This window comes from Balaenoptera physalus, assembly GCF_965194825.1.
Source record: "Balaenoptera physalus genome assembly, chromosome: 1".
NCBI classification, from domain to species: domain Eukaryota; kingdom Metazoa; phylum Chordata; class Mammalia; order Artiodactyla; family Balaenopteridae; genus Balaenoptera; species Balaenoptera physalus.
Window position 1 is genome coordinate 151,858,707 of NC_138882.1, and position 20,515 is coordinate 151,879,221.

Here is a 20,515-nt window from a genome sequence, read left to right on the forward strand (position 1 = left end):
AGCAAACAGCAAACAAGCTAGCAGACAGTTACTTATTTGCCTAAGAGAAACAAGACTCCTGGCTCCTAGTCAAGTGCTCTTTCCACCACAACACAGCACCTCCCTAATCAAGAGCTAGTGATTGATTATGCCAAAGTAACCAGTAGATAGTAGTCTAGATAACACAGATTGTAAATCCCCAATGTTTCTCTTACTCTCCATCATTTAGAAAACCCTGAACAAAAAGAACATACACAATAAAAACAAAGGAGATGAGGAAGAGCTATTTTAATTTTCTATTAAACATTCTTCCAAAAACATTATTTTACCCTATATCTTACCGAGTTAATAGAAATAACATTAGCATTAGAAAAACTAGGAAGGTAAAAGTAGGGAAAACACATCACATGTCAAAGTCTGATATGAAATTTACCTTTTAAAAAAAAGGAATAAAAAGCAATATTCCTTTAAATTGAATTAAAAAAAACTAGGAAGGTAAATTAAATGTGGCTTGTTAAACTAAACATATGAAAAGGGAAAATTATAACAAAGGAAGGAGAGTTTTACAAATTTAATTAAATTAATATGAGATTATAATTTGAAAACTGTGCATCTCAAAGCAAACTTTATTTGTTCAATTATTTTTAACAACAGTGTTTTATGATTCTAATACATTGATTTTTTTCCAAGAAGGAAACTCACTTAAAAATATTTTTGTTTTAAAAAATAGGCCTGTGTTCAGCTATATATTTTTTCTCCCAAGCCTTGATCATATTTCTTTGATTTGGGAAGAAAATACTGTTTTGATGGCATGAAATGCAAAACTGTAAAGATTTTTTTTAAAAAGCATCCTAGTACAGAATTTTTAAAATTATCAATGGAAAAGAGATTAAAGTCATTAAGTGCACAACACTAATTACTGGCCAGCTACTGGTATTCTGTTTCTTCCCTAGTTCTCCCAAGGAAAACTTAAATTGAATCTTCAGCAGAATAATCCTCAAATATACTTTATAAGCAAAATGAGAGCTTTTGTTTACATAGTTTTTGGATTTTGCTATTCCTAATTTTATTCTAAAACTCAATTTTATCCCAAACCATAATTACCATATTAACTTTGTAATGCACAGTTGTATGCAATTCAGCAAAGCAGTAGTACACCATCAGGTTCTATTCACCCAGAGCTTAGGAAAAACAGGATTGGTCACACCCATTTAAAAACAAATACGCTATTTGCCAATGTGTAGTTTCAATCTAAGTTCTGACAATGAAATATATGGATATATATCTATATATCTCATCTTGATTTTCAAAGGTAGGCAAAGAGAGTTCTTCACAGTTTAGCTTTGCCTGGCTGAAGCTGAAGATTTTGTAACTTCATAGCCAGACCCATGTTGCCAGTGATTTTCAATTTACCTTGAAAGAAGGCCTGCGAGGAAGAAGAAAGAAAATTTATCATTTGGTGTTTTTTGTTTTGAGACCGCTGATATCTCTAGACTATCCAGCCTTGAGATGGTTTATTTATCCAGGTCTCTTAAACTTTCTTCAAAATATGAAACTTGGCTTTCAGGAATAGATTTAGAACCAGAGTCTTCAAAAGGACGAATTTGTAAAAGTCATGCTTTTTATAGAGCCGTCAAAAGGCATATCTTTCCCAAATGTGTTCTCTTAAAAATTGAGCCTGCCTTTACCTGCCTTCCTCAAGGGTGGTACATTTTCCAAATATTAGGCAGAGTGGATTCATACTAGACCAATTTTGTTTAAAAACATTACACATTTGTTCAGTGGGTCTGCTAGCAGGGAGAAAAAGCACATGCATAACACACTTATGAACTCTTGGGATTCAATACAATGCAGATGAAATGTCACCATTTTTCTCCCTTTTTTGGTCTACATGATAAAGATTTATTCCCTACAGAGGGAGGCCAGGCAGACTGCTGAGACTGAGGTGCCTGTGTTAATCTTTGGCTCAATAAGAAGAATCAAACCAATCCCAAGTGCAGAGCCACAGTTTGTTCCATTTAACAACTGCCTGGGATTAGATCACATGTTTGCTAAATTTATCATGTAACAAAATCCCAGGAAAACTTTAAAGAAATAGCAAAATTGGGAACATAGCATGATTTCCCTGCTACGATCTCAGTCTTTTAACTCAATTCTTAAAATAAGGAAAAGCTACAGGAAAAGTTCTGGTAGTCTTAGCTTCCTAACAAGTATATTCATTAAGAAGTGAGGGGCTCTTCTGCCTCATCCATAGGAAATCTCAGAGCTCTGCTTTCTCTACACCTTCTGGTGAGGGTGACTAATTCCTTTTTTTTTTCTCCTCTGTCTGGACAAACTAAATATTTCTTTCTATATGGCACACAGCCTTCTGTCTGATGACTTTAAGGTCAGGTGTCTCAGAACACAATATATTTAACATATGTCCTTTAAAAATATGGACCAGTAGTATCTAGAAGAGAAACTCACCATATTTCCCTTTTCTTAATTAAAAGAGGAAATGACTTTTCATTTAATAAATGAGTCTTCACTTTTTAGAGAATCCGAACATAAGAATCATTTAAATCTGGCCCCTAAGGTGTTCTTCATGTGCTTTCTGCTGGAGAGCACATTGCTTTGTTTCAACTGTAGCCAAACACTGAAATTATAATTTCCACTGCATTTAATGGTTTCCAGTCAAATCTTCTACTGAGCATAAGGGAAGGCCATCAGCACATTAACAGAAACGTCTCCTATTTTTATCTTTAACTCCTTTGGGTGCTAACAGGTGTTCAGGAAAAGTAAGCTGACACTTCACTCCCCAAAATGGGTGGTAAACAGATAAACTGAGAGAACGAGGGCAGCTGAGTGCGAAGCCTGACCACACTGCCAAGGAAGTGCATGGTGTGCACCGTGGAATAAGCAGCGGTAGGTGGGAAGGAGGACGTTGGCCAGCTCCGAGATTGGTGGCCTCTGTTCTGTCCAGATTTTTGGAGAGGGCGCAGTGGGTGGAAATGTCAATGTCAATGGTGTGTATTCAGTTGAAACATCACAGATGCAAATCTCTCACTTGTCCACGCATCAGCTGAAATATGCTTAGTTGCTTAGAAAAAGCATTTTTAAAAGGAATACGAGTAGGAGTCAGATTTAGTTGTTTTATCCAATCTTTCAAATTACTAGGGTACCACAGGAACAAGACCTAAAACAAATCAGGCTGAGGCAACAACAAAAAAAATAAGGTTACAGTGGAAAGCAGCATTTTAGCTTCCTTTGTGTTATCTATGGATAATGTATATCAAGTCTGTTCAACACTGTACAACTAAAGAGTATAAGAAGACCCTTGACAATCTGGGGGCCTGGAAAATCTACACAAGGCATAAATACATTTTAGACAAATGCAAATTAATTGTGAAAACCCAAAAACGCAAGGCATCATGCTAAGTTCTGGACACAAAGATGAACAAGATGTGCTTTGTTCCCTTGAGATACACACAATCTAATAGGGAAGAGATCCTATCTCACATTATGACTAGTATAATGAGACAAGTGCCAGGCTAGCAGTCCAGTAAGTGGCCCAGAAGAGGGACTGACTATAGCTCCCCAACAATGTGGTAGGAGGTCTTTGGACATAACATCTAAGATCATTTTGAAAGGCAAGGAGTTTGTCAAGGAAGGACAGCTCAGGCAAAAAAAAGAGCACGGGCAAAGATACGAAATGTAAAAGATCATGCCTTTGTTCACACCGGTCCCTCCCTCTATCTGATGGCTCCTACTCTCCATCTGTGCACTGCTAACTCCTAATCACTCCCAGGACTCAGCCAAGCATTGTTTCCTCTGTGAAGCCTTCTCTGATGGCCCAGGAAGATGTGGCTTCTCCTTCCTCCATCCTCCCCGACCACAAGTAAGGCAGGGCACCTTGGATATTTGGCTGCACTTACTTTTTTTTTTTTAAGTTTTTTTTTTTAATTTATTTATTTAATTTATTTATTTTTGGCTGCATTGGGTCTTTGTTGTTTTTTTAATAATCTTTTATATTTATTATGTAGTTACTTTTATTTTTTTATTTATTTATTTTAAAATTTATTTATTTATTTTTGGCTGTGTTGGGTCTTCATTTCTGTGCGAGGGCTTTCTCTAGTTGCGGCGAGCGGAGGCCACTCTTCATTGCAGTGCGCGGGCCTCTCACTATCGCGGCCTCTCTTGTTGCGGAGCACAGGCTCCAGACGCGCAGGCTCAGTAGTCGTGGCTCACGGGCCCAGTTGCTCCGCGGCATGTGGGATCTTCCCAGACCAGGGCTCGAACCCGTGTCCCCTGCATTGGCAGGCAGACTCTCAACTACTGCGCCACCAGGGAAGCCCGGGTCTTTGTTGTTGTGTGCAGGCTTTCTCTAGCTGCGATGAGCAGGGGTTAATCTTCGTCGTGGTGTGCAAGCTTCTCATTGCGGTGCCTTCTCTTGTTGCAGAGCACGGGCTTTAGGCACGTGGGCTTCAGTAGTTGTGGTGCACGGGCTCAGTAGTTGTGGCTCACGGGCTCTAGAGCGCAGGCTCAGTAGTTGTGGCGCATGGGCTTAGCTGCTCCACAGCATGTGGGATCTTCCCGGACCAGGGATCAAACCCGCGTCCCCTGCATTGGCAGGCAGATTCTTAATGACTGCACCACCAGGGAAGCCCTGCACTTACTCTTTTGCAGACCTGTCTCGTACCAAATTGTGGACGCCCTGAGCATGGGAACTATTTCTTCTACATCTGGACATTTCCAGCACACAGGGCATCGTCTGGCACATCATTAGCTTCACAACTGTCTGTCATTTGTTAAGTGAACATTTGGGGAACACTGAGTTTTGTGGGTTTGACCACTTTGCACTTTATGGGATGAGGTTGAGGTAGGTGATGAAGTGAAACGGGCTAAAACCCACCTAAGAAAAGGATATAAGCGCCATCATACTTACCGACTGAGGATTCATTTTACCAGTCATCAAAGCCAGCAAGTCCGAGTCAGCCATTGTAATTGTGCAGTCGGCCTTCTTATCTAAAACAGAGACATGCAGAAGGAAGGAGAAAAGGGGAGTGTTCAGTTTCATGTATACATTTTAGTCAAAAGCCACTGACTGCAACAGAATCACATCCAGAATCAGTGTGGGCAAATGGGCACTCACATACACTCTATGGCAGCCTGATGAAATGTGACATAAATCACAAGCAACCTCAATATTTAACAAGAGGGAATTTATTAAATAAATCATGGTATATTCATATAATGGGATACAATGCAGTCATTAGATGATGTAGATCTACATTTTATTGACCTGAAAAGATATTTATGTTATACTCTTCATGATACTGTTATATAAGCCAGTTACAAAACAAACTGTAAGAATGGACCCAAGTTTTGCTTAAAAACAGATATTCAATTATGTATGTATAGGAAGAACATCTGTAAACTCGGAGACCAATAAATTAATAATAGCTACTGTGGCACACAGACTCTAAGGTGACCCCTGTGATCCCTGCCTTCTGGTATTCATGCCATTGTATAACCCCCTACTCTCGAGTGTGGGCAGGACCTGTGACTTGCTTCTAGCCTGCACAATGTGGCAAAGGTGATGGGCTGTCATTCCTGTGTTCTGTTACACCGTATAAGACTCTGTCTTGCTGGCTCTCTCTCACTCTCCTGCTGGCCTTGAATAAGCTAGCTGCTATACTGTGAACTGCATACTGCATATGGAGAGGGCTACATGGCAGGGTACTGACCTTTAGGAGCTGAGGGCAGACTCTGACCAATAACCAGTAAAAAACGAAAGCTATCATTCTCACAGCTACAAGGAAATTAATTCTGCCAGCAACATCAGTGAACTTGGACACGAACCACTTCCCCAGTCAAGTCTCTAGATGAGAACTCAGCCCTGGCCAACACCCTGACTGCGGCCTGCGACACCCTATGCAGAGGACCCAGCTAAGCGGTCCTCAGCCAACCTACCCATGGAAGCTGTGAGGTAATAAATAAACGCGTGCGTTTTTTTAAACCACTAAGTTTGTGGTAAATTGTTAGAAGATGAATAGTTATCTAGATCAGGGGTTAACAAACTTTTTCTGTAAAGGATCAGACACTAAATATTTTAGGATTTGCAGGCCACTAGGTCTCTACTGCAACTACTCAACTCTGCACCTGTAGCACAACAGCAGCCACAGAGAATACATAAACAAATGAATGTAGCTGTATTCCAATAAAACTATTTTCAAAACAGGTAGCAGACCAAGAGGGATAAGGTATTTGCAACTCACAGATCTAACAAAGAATTTGTATCCAGAAAATATAAAAAACTCCTATCACTCAATTAGAAAAGGTTAGATAGTTCAATACAAAAGTGGGCAAATAACATAAACAGGCACATACAAAAGATCTCCAAATGGTCAAAAAAAAGCACATGAAACAGTGTTCAATTCCATTAGTCAGCAGGAAAATGCAAATTAAAAGTTGAGATACTACAACATACCTACTAGAATGAATGGCTTAAAAAAAAAAAAAATACCCAGTGCTGGTGAGGATGAGGAACAACTAAAAGGTCAGAACAACGCTGGAGGGACTGTAAAATGGTACAGCCACTTTAGACAACAGTCTGGACACTTCTTAGAAAGCTAAACATACACATGCCATATGACCTACGAATCCCATTCTTAGGTGTTTACCAAAGAGAAATGAAAACATAAATCCACACAAAAACCTGTATGTGGATGCTCATAGTGGCTTTATTCAAATTGCCAAAAGCTGAAAAAAAACTAAATATACTCCAGCTGGTGAATGGATAAACTACTCAGCAAAAAAAAGGAACAAACTACTGATAATACATGAAAGAAACAGGCTCAAAAAGCTGCATACTGTATGATTCCATTTGCAGTTTATGACATTCTGGAAAAAGTGAAACTACAGGGACAGAAATCAGATCAGGGGTTGCCAGGGCCTGAGGGTGAGAGAAGGGGGTTGACTACAAAAGGACATGAGGACATTTTTTGGAAATATTCTATATCTTGATTTTTGGTAGTGGCTATACAACTGTATGCATTTGTCTAAATTCATAGAATTGTACATCTAAAAAAGGTAGATTTTATTGTATGTAAATTATACCTCAATGAACCTGACTTAAAAAAAAAAACTGACATTACCAAGTACTGTCAAAAATGTGGAGCAAATGAAACTCTCATATAATATGGAAGAGACTGTAAAATAGTATATCCATATCAAAAAACTGGCTATATGGTAGCTCATGACTTAGTATTTCTACTCCTGGTTATATGCCAAATGGAAATAAGTACATGTATCCACTAAAAGACACATATGAGAATGTTCGTAACACCTTTATTCATAAGGCCACAAAATGGAAAACTGCGAAGATACAGCAACTGTGAACTGAATAAATAAATTCTGGTGTATTCACATAGTAAAAATGAACTACTGCTACATGCAACAATATAATAAACCTTACAATGCTGAGTGAAAGAAGCCACACCTAAAAGAGTAAATATTGCATGGTTCCATCTATATGAATTTCCAAAATAAATAATATCAACCTATGGTGACAGAATTTGGAATAGTGGTTCCTTTTGGGAGTGGATAGTGATGGGAGGTGGTGTCAGGGAGGTTTCTACAGTGCTGGCAACATTATGCATCTTGATCTGGGAGATGTATTCATTTGTTAACATTTATCAGGCTGTACACTACAGATTCATGCCCTTCCTTACAGGCTAGACTTCAGAAAACTTTTATACAAAACAAAACAAAAAAAAACAGGTGGCGGGATGAATTTGGCCCACAGGTCATAATTTGTCAACCCCTGATATAGATGGTAAGATTATAGGAGAGTAATTTTTTCATTTTGTTTCTCTATCTTTCCCAATTTTTTTGCACTTAAGTATGTATTACTATATAAAAACGAAGTTTTAAAAATATTAATTTTTTTATTGGCGTATAGTTGCTTTATAATGTTGTGTTAGTTTCTGCTGTACAACAAAGTGAATCAGCCATATGTATGCATATATCCCCTCCCTCTTGGACCTCTTTCCCACACCCCCCATCCCACCCATCTAGGTCATCACAAAGCACCGAGCTAGCTATCTATTTTACACATGGTAGTGTATATATGTCAATCCTAATCTCCCACCCTCCCCATCTCCCCGGTGTCCGCATGTCCGTTCTCTTCGTCTACGTCTCTATTCCTGCCCTGCAAATACGTTTAAAATATTAATTTTAGTAGTATAACCAAAGTATAATGTAAAAAAGGCCATACCACAAAGACTCTAATATCTTATTGCTAAATCAGCAATGTCTACCTTGGACAAGTGCAAAAGGAAAAATTCACCAAGAAATCAAAATTTTCAGTAGTCAGTGTTTCAGGCAATCAATATAACAATAGTACTCTAATAGTACTACTACCACTAATAGTAATAATATCAAATTATGGTCCAATAGTTAGATAATCTGTGCCTTAATAAAAAAAGATAGGAGTTGCTATGGTCTGAAGGTTTGTATCCCCCGCAAAACTCGTATTTTGAAATCCTAATGCCTGATGTGATGGTATTGGTAGGGAGGGCCTTTGGAAGGTCATGAGAGTAGAGCCCTTATGAATGGGATTAATGCCTTATAAAGAGGCTCCAGAGCGACCCCTAGCTCCTTCCGTGATATAAGCCCACAGCAAGAAGGCACTGGCTATGAACCAGGAAGAGGGCCCTCACCAAACGGGACCATACTGATGCCTTTAGCTAGGGCTTCCAGCCACCAGAGCTGTGAGAAGTAAATTTCTGTTGTTTATAAGCTACCCAGGCTGTGGTATGTTCAATATAGCAGCCCAAACGGCCTAAGATGGGGGTAAACTATGAAAGTACAGCATGCCTATATTATTAAATAACGAAAACAAGATTGAAAATAAAAGTTTTTAGTATATGTCTTAGAATGCAGGGATAGCCCATAAAAAGACTGTGATTCAATAGCCACTCCATCTTTGCCTGTAACAAAATTTTCTCTTATTACTTGAAAAAAGGTCTGAAGTCCTAAAAATTAAGGTATTTACAACCTAGAAAATCCAGTTCTCTTGCAGATATATAACATCAAAGAGCAGGGGGAAAAAAAGCTAGCGAACTGAGATAACTGGACTTGATTCATAGTTGGATTAGATTCTAATATGCCAAAAAAAGGACTCATAGTCAATAAAAAGGTGACTTTAGGAAATAAATGCTGCTGCTGCTGCTGTTACTATATCAGCATTTACTGAGCTCTCACTATGCCGATTACTTCACATACCTGGACTCATTTAATCTTTACAATAACCCTATGAGGGTCAGAGAGGTCAAAAAACTTGCCCAAGGTCACACAGCTACTAAGTGGCTGAGCTAGGTATGAAAGCAGATTCCTGCTGCCAAAGCCCACACTCCCAACTCCTAAGCTCTATGGCTTCCCCCTGTTACAGGAAGAATACAAACATTCAACAGCTCAGTTTTAATTGAGCCTTCACCAATTCATCTGCATCTGATGTACCCCAGATGCTTTCTCAGCTCCCCTAGTCCTTTTGAGGAGTCACAGACAATTCCAATGTGTTTACGCAAAATTAATGTTTAATATATGGGTTGGGGAGGAAGCAATGATTTACTGAGCACTTACCATGCTAGGGGCTTTACATACCTTATATCTCATTTAATCCCCACAACAGCTCCATGGATAGACATTATTCTCACCATTTTCTAGATGAGACAACTGGACTCAGGGAAGGTTTATACCTAGTAAGTGACAGAGCCAAGGTCTGAACCCAGGTTTCGGTATCTCCAAAGGCTATTCTCTTTCCCCTGTACCTTGGGGATGAGAGACTCTGAGGCTTTCTGTATCATGTTGCCCATTAAGGGGCAGGGTTGAGAACTCAAACAGGTGCTGAGAGGGAAGAATATACGAATGAAAGAATAATATATCGTGTTAAATTATTTAAAGTTGGCTTCCTGGAGATATGTGAGTCATTTCAAAGGAGAGGAGGGAGGGGCCGAATTCATGGAGAAACACCAGGCAGCAAGAAAAGATTATGGAAAAATGCACAAAGCCTAAAAGTCCTTGATATAACCATCTGTATCACTACCAAACTCTTAGAATATAAGCAAATGAAATACATTTAAGTTAATCTTACTTTGTTAACAGAAAGTAAACCTCTCAATAGTATGTACATGTCAAAAGATCTAGCAATTCTCTTTAAGATGCCAGTTCAAACTAGGACAGGTTATTAATGCTTTAACATAGCTGATCTCTAACAAATGGTCATTTGTTGGCTGATGTAAAAGGAGCTGGCAATTTCCCATGGTAGCTTTTACTGGTAAGTCCATATTTCAACGCCACTCCTGGCTGCCAACAAGTATCAGTTTCAGCAGAAATTCAGGGTAAAATCCCTTCAGGTATGGGATGGGGCACCTAATGTGGGGAGAGCTCACTGCCAGAGTCCATATGCAGAGAGCAAGGTTTTTCTGAAAATTTGCCATATGTTTCCGTAAGCATATGATCTGTCAAAACAAACAAACAATAATAACAAAACAGGAAAATTTTTCTTCAAAAATCTCCTTGGGGGCAGAATCAAGATGGAGGAGTAGGAGGACACAGAGTTCACGTCTCCTCACAACTAGGGCACCTCCCAGGTACTGGTGGGGAACCACAGACACCTAAGGGGACGGGAGGAACCCCGAATGACCAGGTGGGACGTGGGGGGCAGGGAGCGGGGAGGAGAAGTGGAGGCGGGATGGGACCGGCACTCCTGAGAGACGGCTGGGGGAGGGGAGGGGTTCTCACACCTGAAGGAGCCCATCCACGGTGAGGGGAGCAACGGGGATGGGGAGAGACCCTTGAGAGATCAGAGGATCGCAAGGGAAGGCAGCCAGCGTTTCCCCCACCCACTTGGGCCCTGGGGAGCCTACTGAGGTCCCAGGCATGATCCTCTGCCCTCCCAGACCCCCTCCGGCCGCCCGGGTTCTGAGGGCGTGGGTGGAGAGTAGAGGCCAGACGGGACCAGTGTGCTGAAGGGCGGCTGGGGAAGGGTGTGCTGAAGGGCGGCTCGGGAGGGGCCCACTGTGAGTGGGGACCGGGAGGATGGGAAGGGAACTAGGCCAGCGTTTCCCCCACACACTTGGGCCCCTGGGAGCCTACTGAGGTCCCAGGCCAGATCCTCCGCCCTCCGAGGCCCCCTCTAGCTGCACTGGGCCTAAACCCCACCCCTGTACTCCCACCCAGGCCCTTAACCTCTGAACTCCGCTGTCCGAGGCCCCCTCCAGCCATGCTGCCTTTTCCTCCCTCGTGGATCCTGAGCATAGGCCCCACCCCCACCTAAGCTCTGCCCCTCAAAGCCAAGGCCTTTTCCGGCCCTTTCTTCTTTTTTTTTCGGGGGGGCGGGGGGGTTTGTGGTTGTGTTTTACCTTGTTGTTTCATTTATATATATATTTTTCTAATAAATTTCTTATTTTTCTAATTTTATTTTACTTTTTATTCTTTATTATTGTTCTGCTCCTTTTGGTTTGTTCCCCTCTCCTTTTTTTTTTTTTTTTTTTTTTTTTGCTGTTGTGGTTCTGTTTTACCTTGTTGTTGTTGTTTCACTTATATATTTATTTTTTCTAACTTTTTAAAATTTTTCTAATTTTATTTTATTTTTTATTCTTTGTTATTCTATTGCTCCTTTTTTTTTTCTTTCACTGCGCCATGCAGCTTAAGGGATCTTGGTTCCCAAGCAAGAGGTCAGCCCCGAGCTCCTGCGGTGGGAGCGCTGAGTCCAAACCACTGGACTAACAGAGAACCTCAGACCTCAGGGAATATTAATAGGAGTGAGATCTCCCGGAGGTCCTCATCTCGGCACCAAGACCCAGATCTATCCAACTGCAAAAACTCCAGCACTGGACGCCTCAGGCCAAACAACCAGTAAGACAGGAACACAGCCCCACCCATCAAAAAAATGAGATGACAAAAAAATATATTACAGATGAAAAAGCAAGGTAAAAACCTACAAGACCAAATAAATGAAGAGGAAATAGGCAACTACCTGAAAAAAGAATTCAGAGTAATGATAGTAAAGATGATCCAGGGGCTTCCCTGGTGGTGCAGTGGTTAGGAATCTGCCTGCCAATGCAGGGGACACAGGTTCATGTGCCCTGGAGCAACTAAGCCCGTGTGCCACAACAAATGAGCCTGCGCTCTGGAGCCCATGACCTACAACTACTGAGCCCGTGTGCCACAACTACTGAAGCTCATGTGCCTAGAGCCCGTGCTCTGCAACAAGAGAAGCCACTGCAATGAGAAGCCTGCGCACCACAACGAAGAGTAGCCCCCGCTCACTGCAATTAGAGAAAGCCTGTGCATAGCAGTGAAGATGCAATGCAGCCAAAAATAAATTAATTAATTAAAAAAAAAAGATGATCCAAAATCTCAGAAATAGGATGGAGGCACGGATCCAGAAAATACAAGAAATGTTAACAAAGACCTAGAAGAATTAAGAACAAACAAACAGTGATGAACAACACAATAACTGAAATGAAAAATACACTAGAAGGAATCAATAGCAGAACAACTGAGGCAGAAGAACAAATAAGTGAGCTGGAAGACAGAATGATGGAAATAACTGCCGAGGAGCAGAATAAAGAAAAAAGAATGAAAAGAATTGAGGACAGTCCAAGAGACCTCTGGGACAACATTAAACGCACCAACGTTCGAATTATAGGGGTCCCAGAAGAAGAACAGAAAGAGAAAGGGTCTGAGAAAACAAGTGAAGAGATTATAGTTGAAAACTTCCCTAACATGGGAAAGGAAATAGCCACCCAAGTCCAGGAAGTGCAGAAAGTCCCATACAGGATAAATCCTAGGAGAAACACACCAAGACACATATTAATCAAACTAACAAAAATTAAATTCAAAAAACAAAAAAAAATTAAAAGCAGCAAGGGAAAAGCAAAAAATAACATACAAGGGAATCCCCATAAGGGTATCAGTTGATTTTTCAGCAGAAACTCTGCAGGCCAGAAGGGAATGGCAGGATATATATAAAGTGATGAAAGGGAAAAACCTACAACCAAGATTACTCTACCCAGCAAGGATCTCATTCAGATTTGATGGAGAAATCAAAAGCTTTACAGACAAGCAAAAGCTAAGACAATTCAGCGCAACCAAACCAGCTTTACAACAAATGCTAAAGGAACTTCTCTAGGTGGGAAACACAAGAGAAGAAAAAGACCTACAAAAACAAACCCAAAACAATTAAGAAAATGGTAATAAGAACATACATATCGATACTTACCTTAAATGTAAATGGATTAAATGCTCCAACCAAAAGACACAGGCTCGCTGAATGGATACAAAAACAAGACCCGTATATATGCTGTCTACAAGAAACCATTTCAGACCTAGGGACACATACAGATTGAAAGTGAGGGGATGGAAAAAGATATTCCATGCAAATGGAAATCAAAAGAACGCTGGAGGAGCAATACTCATATCAGATAAAATAGACTTTAAAATAAAGACTGTTAAAGAGATAAGGAAGGACCCTACATAATGATCAAGGGATCAATCCAAGAAGAAAGTATAACAATTACAAATGTTTATGCACCCAACACAGGAGCACCTCTATACATAAGGCAAATGTTAACAGCCATAAAAGGGGAAATCAAGAGTAACACAATAATAGTGGGGGACCTTAACACCCCAATTACAACAATGGACAGATCATCCAAAATGAAAATAAATAAGGAAACACAAGCTTTAAATGATGCAACAGACCAGATAGATTTAATTGCTATTTATAGGACATTCCACCCGAAAGTGGCAGAATACACGTTCTTCTCAAGTGCACACGGAACATTCTCCGTGATCACAATTTGGGTCACAAATCAAGCCTTGGAAAATTTAAGAAAACTGAAATCATATCAAACATCTTTTATGACCACAACACTATGAGATTAGAAATCAATTACAGGAAAAAAAAAACTGTAAAAAACACAAACACATGGAGGCTAAACACTGCACTGCTAAATAACCAAGAGATCACTGAAGAAATCAAAGAGGAAATTAAAAAATACATAGAAACAAATGACAATGAAAACACGACAACCCAAAACCTATGGGATGCAGCTAAAGCAATTCTAAGAGGGAAGTTTATAGCAATTCAATCTCACCTCAAGAAACAAGAGAAATTTCAAATAAACAATCTAACCCTACACTTAAAACAACTAGAGAAAGAAGAACAAAGAAAACCCAAAGTCAGTAGAAGGAAAGAAATCATAAAGATCAAAGCAGAAATAAATGAAATAGAAACAAAGAAAACAATAGCAAAGATCAATAAAACTAAAAGTTGGTTCTTTGAGAATATAAAAAAAAAATTGATAAACCTTTAGCCAGACTCATCAAGTAAAAAAGGGAGCAGACTCAAATCAATAAAATTAGAAATGAAAAAGGAGAAATTACAACTGACACCACAGAAATACAAAGGATCATAAGAGACTACTACAATGACTACTATATGACATTAAAATGGACAACCTGGAAGAAATGGACAAATTCTTGGAAAGATAAAACTTTCCAAGACTGAACCAGAAGGAATTAGAAAATATAAACAGACCAATCAGAAGTAGTGAAATTGAAATTATAACTAAAGATCTTCCAACAAACAAAAGTTCAGGACCAGATGGCTTCAAAGGTGAATTCTATCAAACATTTAGAGAAGAGCTAACACCTATCTTTCCCAAACTCTTCCAAAAAACTGCACAGGAAGGAAAGCTCCCAAACTCATTCTATGAGGACACCATCACCCTGAAACCAAAACCAGACAAAGATACTACAAAAAAAGAAAATTAAAGACCAAGATCACTGATGAATATAGATGCAAAAATCCTCAACAAATACTAGCAAACAGAATCCAACAACACATTAAAAGGATCATACACCATGATCAGGTGGGATTTATCCCAGGGATGCAAGGATTCTTCAATATACACAAATCAATCAATGTGATACACCACATTAACAAACTGAAGAATAAAAACCGTATGATCATCTCAATAGATGCAGAAAAAGCTTTTGACAAAATTCAACACCGATTTATGATAAAAACTCTCCAGAAAGTGGGCATAGAGGGAAACCACCTCAATGTAATAAAGGCCATATATGACAAACCCACAGCAAACATCATTCTCAATGGTGAAAAACTGAAAGCATTTCCTCTAAGATCAGAAACACGACAAGGATGTCCACTCTCACCACTCTTATTCAACATAGTATTGGAAGTCCTACCATAGCAATCAGATAAGAAAAAGAAATAAAAGGAATACAAATTGGAAGAGAAGAAGTAAAATTGTCACTGTTTGCAGATGACATGATACTACACATAGAAAATCCTAAAGATGCCACCAGACAACTACTAGAACTAATCAATGAATGTAGTAAAGTTGCAGGATACAAAAGTAATGCACAGAAATCTCTTGCATTCCTATACACTAACAACGAAAGAGCAGAAAGAGAAATTAAGGAAACAACCCCATTTACCATCGCAACAAAAAGAATAAAATACCTAGGAATAAGTCTACCTAAGGAGACAAAAAACCTGTACTCAGAAAACTATAAAACACTGATGAAAGAAATCAAAGATGACACAAACAGATGGAAAAATATACCATGTTCTTGGATTAGAAGAATCAATATTGTGAAAATGACTATACTCCCCAAAGCAATCTACAGATGCAATGCAATCCCTATCAAATTGCCAATGGCATTTTTCACAGAACTAAAACAAAAAATTTTACAATTTGTATGGAAACACAAAAGACCCCAAATAGCCAAAGCAATCTTGAGAAAGAAAAACAGAGCTGTAGGAATCAGGCTCCCCAACTTCAGACTATACTACAAAGCTACAGTAATCAAGACAGTATGGTACTGGCACAAAAAACAGAAATATAGATCAATGGTACTGGATAGAAAGCCCAGAGATAAACCCACGCACCTATGGTCACCTAATATATGACAAAGGAGGCAAGAGTATACAATGGAGAAAAGACAGTCTCTTCAATAAGTGGTGCTGGGAAAACTGAACGGCTACATGTAAAAGAATGAAATTAGAACACTACCTAACACCATACCCAAAAATAAACTCAAAATGGATTAAAGACCTAAATGTAAGACCGGACACTACAAAACTCTTAGACGAAAACATAGGAAAAACACTCTTTGACATAAATCACAGCAAGATCTTTTCTGACCCACCTCCTACAATAACGAAAATAAAAACAAAAATAAGCGAATGGAACCTAAATTAAACTTAAAAGCCTTTGTGCAGCAAAGGAAAGCATAAGACGAAAAGACAGCCCTCAGAATGGGAGAAAATATTTGCAAATGATGTAACGGACAAAGGATTAACCTCCAAAATATACAAACAACTCATGCAGCTCAATATCAAGAAAACAAACAACCCAATCAAAAAATGGGCGGAAGACCTAAACAGACATTTTTCCAAAGAAGACATACAGATGACCAAGAGGCACATGAAAAGATACTCAACATCACTAATTATTAGAGAAATTCAAATCAAAACTACAATGAGATATCACCTCACACTGGTCAGAATGGCCATCATCAAAAAATCTACAAACAATAAATGCTGGAGAGGGTGTGGAAAAAAGGGAACCCTCTTGCATTGTTGGTGGGAATGTAAATTGATACAGCCACTCTGGAGAACAGTATGGAGGTTCCTTAAAAAACTAAAAATAGAACTACCATATGACCCAGCAATCCCACCACTGGGCATATACCCTTAGAAAACCATAATTCAAAAAGTCACATGTGGGCTTTGCCAGTGGTGCAGTGGTTAAGAATCCACCTGCCAATGCAGGGGTCACGGGTTCGAGCCCTAGTCCGGGAAGATCCCACATGCTGCGGAGCAACTAAGCCTGTGCACCACAATTACTGAGCCTGAGCTCTAGAGCCTGTGAGCCACAACTACTGAGCCCGTATGCCACAAATACTGAAGCCCACGCGCCTAGAGCCCGTGCTCCGCAACGAGAAGCCACCACAAAGAGAAGCCCGTGCACCGCAATGAAGAGTAGCCACTGCTCACCACAACTAGAGAAAAAGCCCGCGTGCAGCAACAAAGACCCAACGCTGCCAAAAAAATAAAATAAGTTAAAAAAAAAAAGTTACATTAAAAACAAAAACAAAAGTCACATGTACCCCAATGTTCATTGCAGCACTATTTACAATAGCCAGGTCATGGAAGCAACCTAAATGTCCATCAACAGATAAATGGATAAAGAAGATGTGGTACATATATATAATGGAATATAACTCAACCATAAAAAGGAACAAAACTGGGTCATTTGTAGAGATGTGGATGGACCTAGAGTCAGTCATACAGGGTGAAGTCAGAAAGAGAAAAATATCATATACTAACACATATATGTGGAATCTAGAAAAATGGTACAGATGAACGTATTTGCAGGACAGGAATAGAGACGCAGACATAGAGAACAGACATGTGGACACAGGAGGGTAAAGGGAGGGTGGGATGAATTGGCAGATTAGGTTTGACATAAATACACTACCATGTATAAAAGTGATAGCTAGTGGGAACCTGCTGTATAGCACAGGGAGCTCAGCTTGATGCTCTGTGATGACCTAGGTGGGTAGGATGTCCAAGAGGGAGGGGATATATTTATACATATAGGTAATTCACTTCATTGTACAGCAGAAACTAACACAACATTGTAAAGCAATTATACTCCAATAAAAATAAAATTAAAGAAAAATAAAAACTTTAAAAAAAATCACCTTGACATCTGTCTAGACATGTCAGTATATAAAATCCTGAAGTAAGCATTAACATTCAGTCAGTTTTAAAAATTGGCATTATTTCCCCAAAGTTCTTTTTATTTCTAAAAGCTAGAATCTAGATGAAGCATTTAGTTTTTCTTCATACATCACGTTAGATGGCAGCTCACAGAATGCAAACATAGTCATTTTTCTGCCCACTCATTTTGAGAAAAAAAAATGCTGCCCACACCAGATGCCCTTACTACCACTCAGCTTTTCCTTCATTAATCTCTAGTTGATTCCCTATTCAACAGTACATATAACACTGCTCTTAACATCTTCTCCTTTCTCCAAGCTCTAAACTCTATTCCAGGATCTCTGCCAAACCCCTCGGTACCTCAAAATGCCCCTGAATATTTATCTACCCCCTCTTAGAGGAAGAAGTATCCATCCCTCCTTGCTAAGGCTAACCCTCCTTCCACCTGTGCTCCTGATGTCATTCTCTCCTCCAGGACCTTCTTCAGTAATGTAGCAATAATGAACTCTACCATCTTTGATAGATCTCCTTCTCCTTCACAGCTTCCAAGTACCATCAACTTCACCCCAAACCCCTAGCAACTACCATGTAACAACATTCTTTTTTCTCACTGCCAACACTCGGCTGTCCTTTTTGTTTACTTAGATGGTGGTACCATCCATCCTCCTAATTGCTCTCTCTGCTTCTGATTTCTTCATTTCTAATTCATCAGGTCGAATACACCGGCTTCATCCTCTAAAACACAGCTCTGACTTTTACTTTTCTACTCAAAAAGATTTAAGGGATTGATTATATATCAAATCGTTTTCAAAGTTCATAGTATAGCCCTCTAAAAAGCTAGTTCCTATCCATCGCATCTCTTAATCGCACCAGGCTCTCTCCGAGAGAAACATAACATACAATATAGCTACCACTTACTGAGCATCATTGATTCATTCTGCTGTTCATTTTTTATTTATTTATTTTACTGAAGGCCTACCATGTATCAGGTACTAGTCTAGGCACTGTGAATGCAGCAGTGAACCTAAGAGTCAAAAAGCTCTGCCTTCATGCAGCTTACAACTCCAGTGGGGGGGATGGACAATAAGCAAAGAAATAAGATATGGTATATCAGATGGCGGTAAGCGCAATAAAGAAAAATAAGGCAGAAAAGGACAATAGGGAATGGTAAAGGGGGTGTGATTTAGAAGTGTGGTTGGGGAAAGGCTCACTGAGAAGGTGACATTTGGGCAAGAACCCAAAGGAAATGGGAGAACAAGCCATGAAGATATGTGAGGGATGACGATTCCAGGCAGTAGAAAGCCCCTAAACTGCAAACGCCCCACGTTCAAGCAATAGCAAGGAGGCCAGTGTGACTGGAGCCAAGTGAAGGAGAGTATAATAAGACAGAGAAGACTAGGGCCAGATCATGTGGTGTGATTGTAAGAACCCTGGTTTTTACCCTGTGAGCTCAAAGCCACTGGATGGTTTTGAGCCAAGAAGGGTCACATCTGACTTGAGTTTTAAAATGATCACTCCAGCTGGTGTGTGGAGAAATAGGGTGGAAGGTTAGAAACAGGGAGACCAGGCAAAAAATGATGGAGGACCAAGGTGGTAGTAGTATAGGATGGAATTTGCTGGCAGATTTGACTGCAGATTGTGAGAAAAAGAAGAGCCAAGGTAGATGCAAACTATTACATTTAGAATGGATAAACAACAGCTCCTACTGTATAGCACAGGGAACTATATCCAATCTCCTGGGATAAACCATAATGAAAAAGAATATTAAAAAAAGCATGTGTATATGTGTATAACTGAGTCACTTTGCTGTACAGCAGAGATTGGCACACCATTGTAAATCAACTATACTTCAATTAAAAAAAAAAAAGAGCCAAGCATGACTTCAAGGGTTTTAGACTGAGGAACTGGTAAGACAGAGGAGCAATTTAGCAAGATGCAGAAGACAGTTCGAGGAGAACATAATTAAAGGGGAGTGGGAGGAAGATCGGCAGTTCAGTTTCATACATGTTAGCTTTGAGCTACCTACTAAGGATCCAAGTAAACTTGTCAATTATGCAGCTGGATATACACCTTGGAGTTCAGTATCTGAGTTCACGCTGAAGATACCTGGGAGTCATCAGTGTAGAGACGGTTTTAAAAGTATGAAACTAGATGAGAGTCCCAGGGACTAAATGTAGATAGAACTGAGCCTTAGAGCACTGCAACATTTATACTTTTAGAGATGCAGAAAAAAACAGGGAGAGAAGCCAAGAAGGAACAGCCAGTAGGTAAGAAGAAAGCCTGGAAGAATAATATAATTATGAGGGCTGGGAATTAACCACTAAATTTACCAACATGGTGGTTACTTGACCTTGACAAGAACAGTTTTGGGATAATAATGAGGACCAAAGCTGACTGGAACGGGTGAGAGAAAGACTGGGTGAGAGAAGTGGAGGTAGGGAGTACAGACAGGTCTTCTGAGGACACATAACCATACACTGAACCATGTGCTTCACAGGCTATTAGGAGATAATGCTCTTAATCCTCACGTGACGTTATGAAATAGGTACCATTTATTATTCCCATTTACAAATGAAAAAAACAAAGCTCAAAGAAGTGAAATAATTTGTTCAAGGCCAGAATCTGTGAGTGGCAGGACCAGGACTCCAAATCCAAGTCTGTCTAATTCCAAAGCCTACGGCTGGTGACAGTGATGGAGCCTCCCAGTCTTTGGGAGGAAGCAGCTGTGAC

At 39.7% G+C, this 20,515-nt stretch overlaps 1 protein-coding gene across 2 annotated transcripts in view; it reads right to left on the reverse strand.

Moving 5' to 3' along the window:
- Positions 1 to 252: 252 nt before the first annotated feature.
- SCP2 (sterol carrier protein 2) overlaps positions 253 to 20,515 on the reverse strand; it is a 149,164-nt gene continuing 128,901 nt past the window's right edge. For both annotated transcript variants that reach the window (XM_082429998.1, XM_082429999.1), the window contains 2 exons: positions 4,904 to 4,983; positions 253 to 1,405 (listed from right to left, as the gene is read on the reverse strand). In XM_082429998.1, coding sequence (XP_082286124.1) covers positions 1,310 to 1,405; positions 4,904 to 4,983 — 176 coding nt within the window. In that variant the 3' untranslated portion in view covers positions 253 to 1,309. The remainder of the gene's footprint in view (positions 1,406 to 4,903; positions 4,984 to 20,515) is intronic.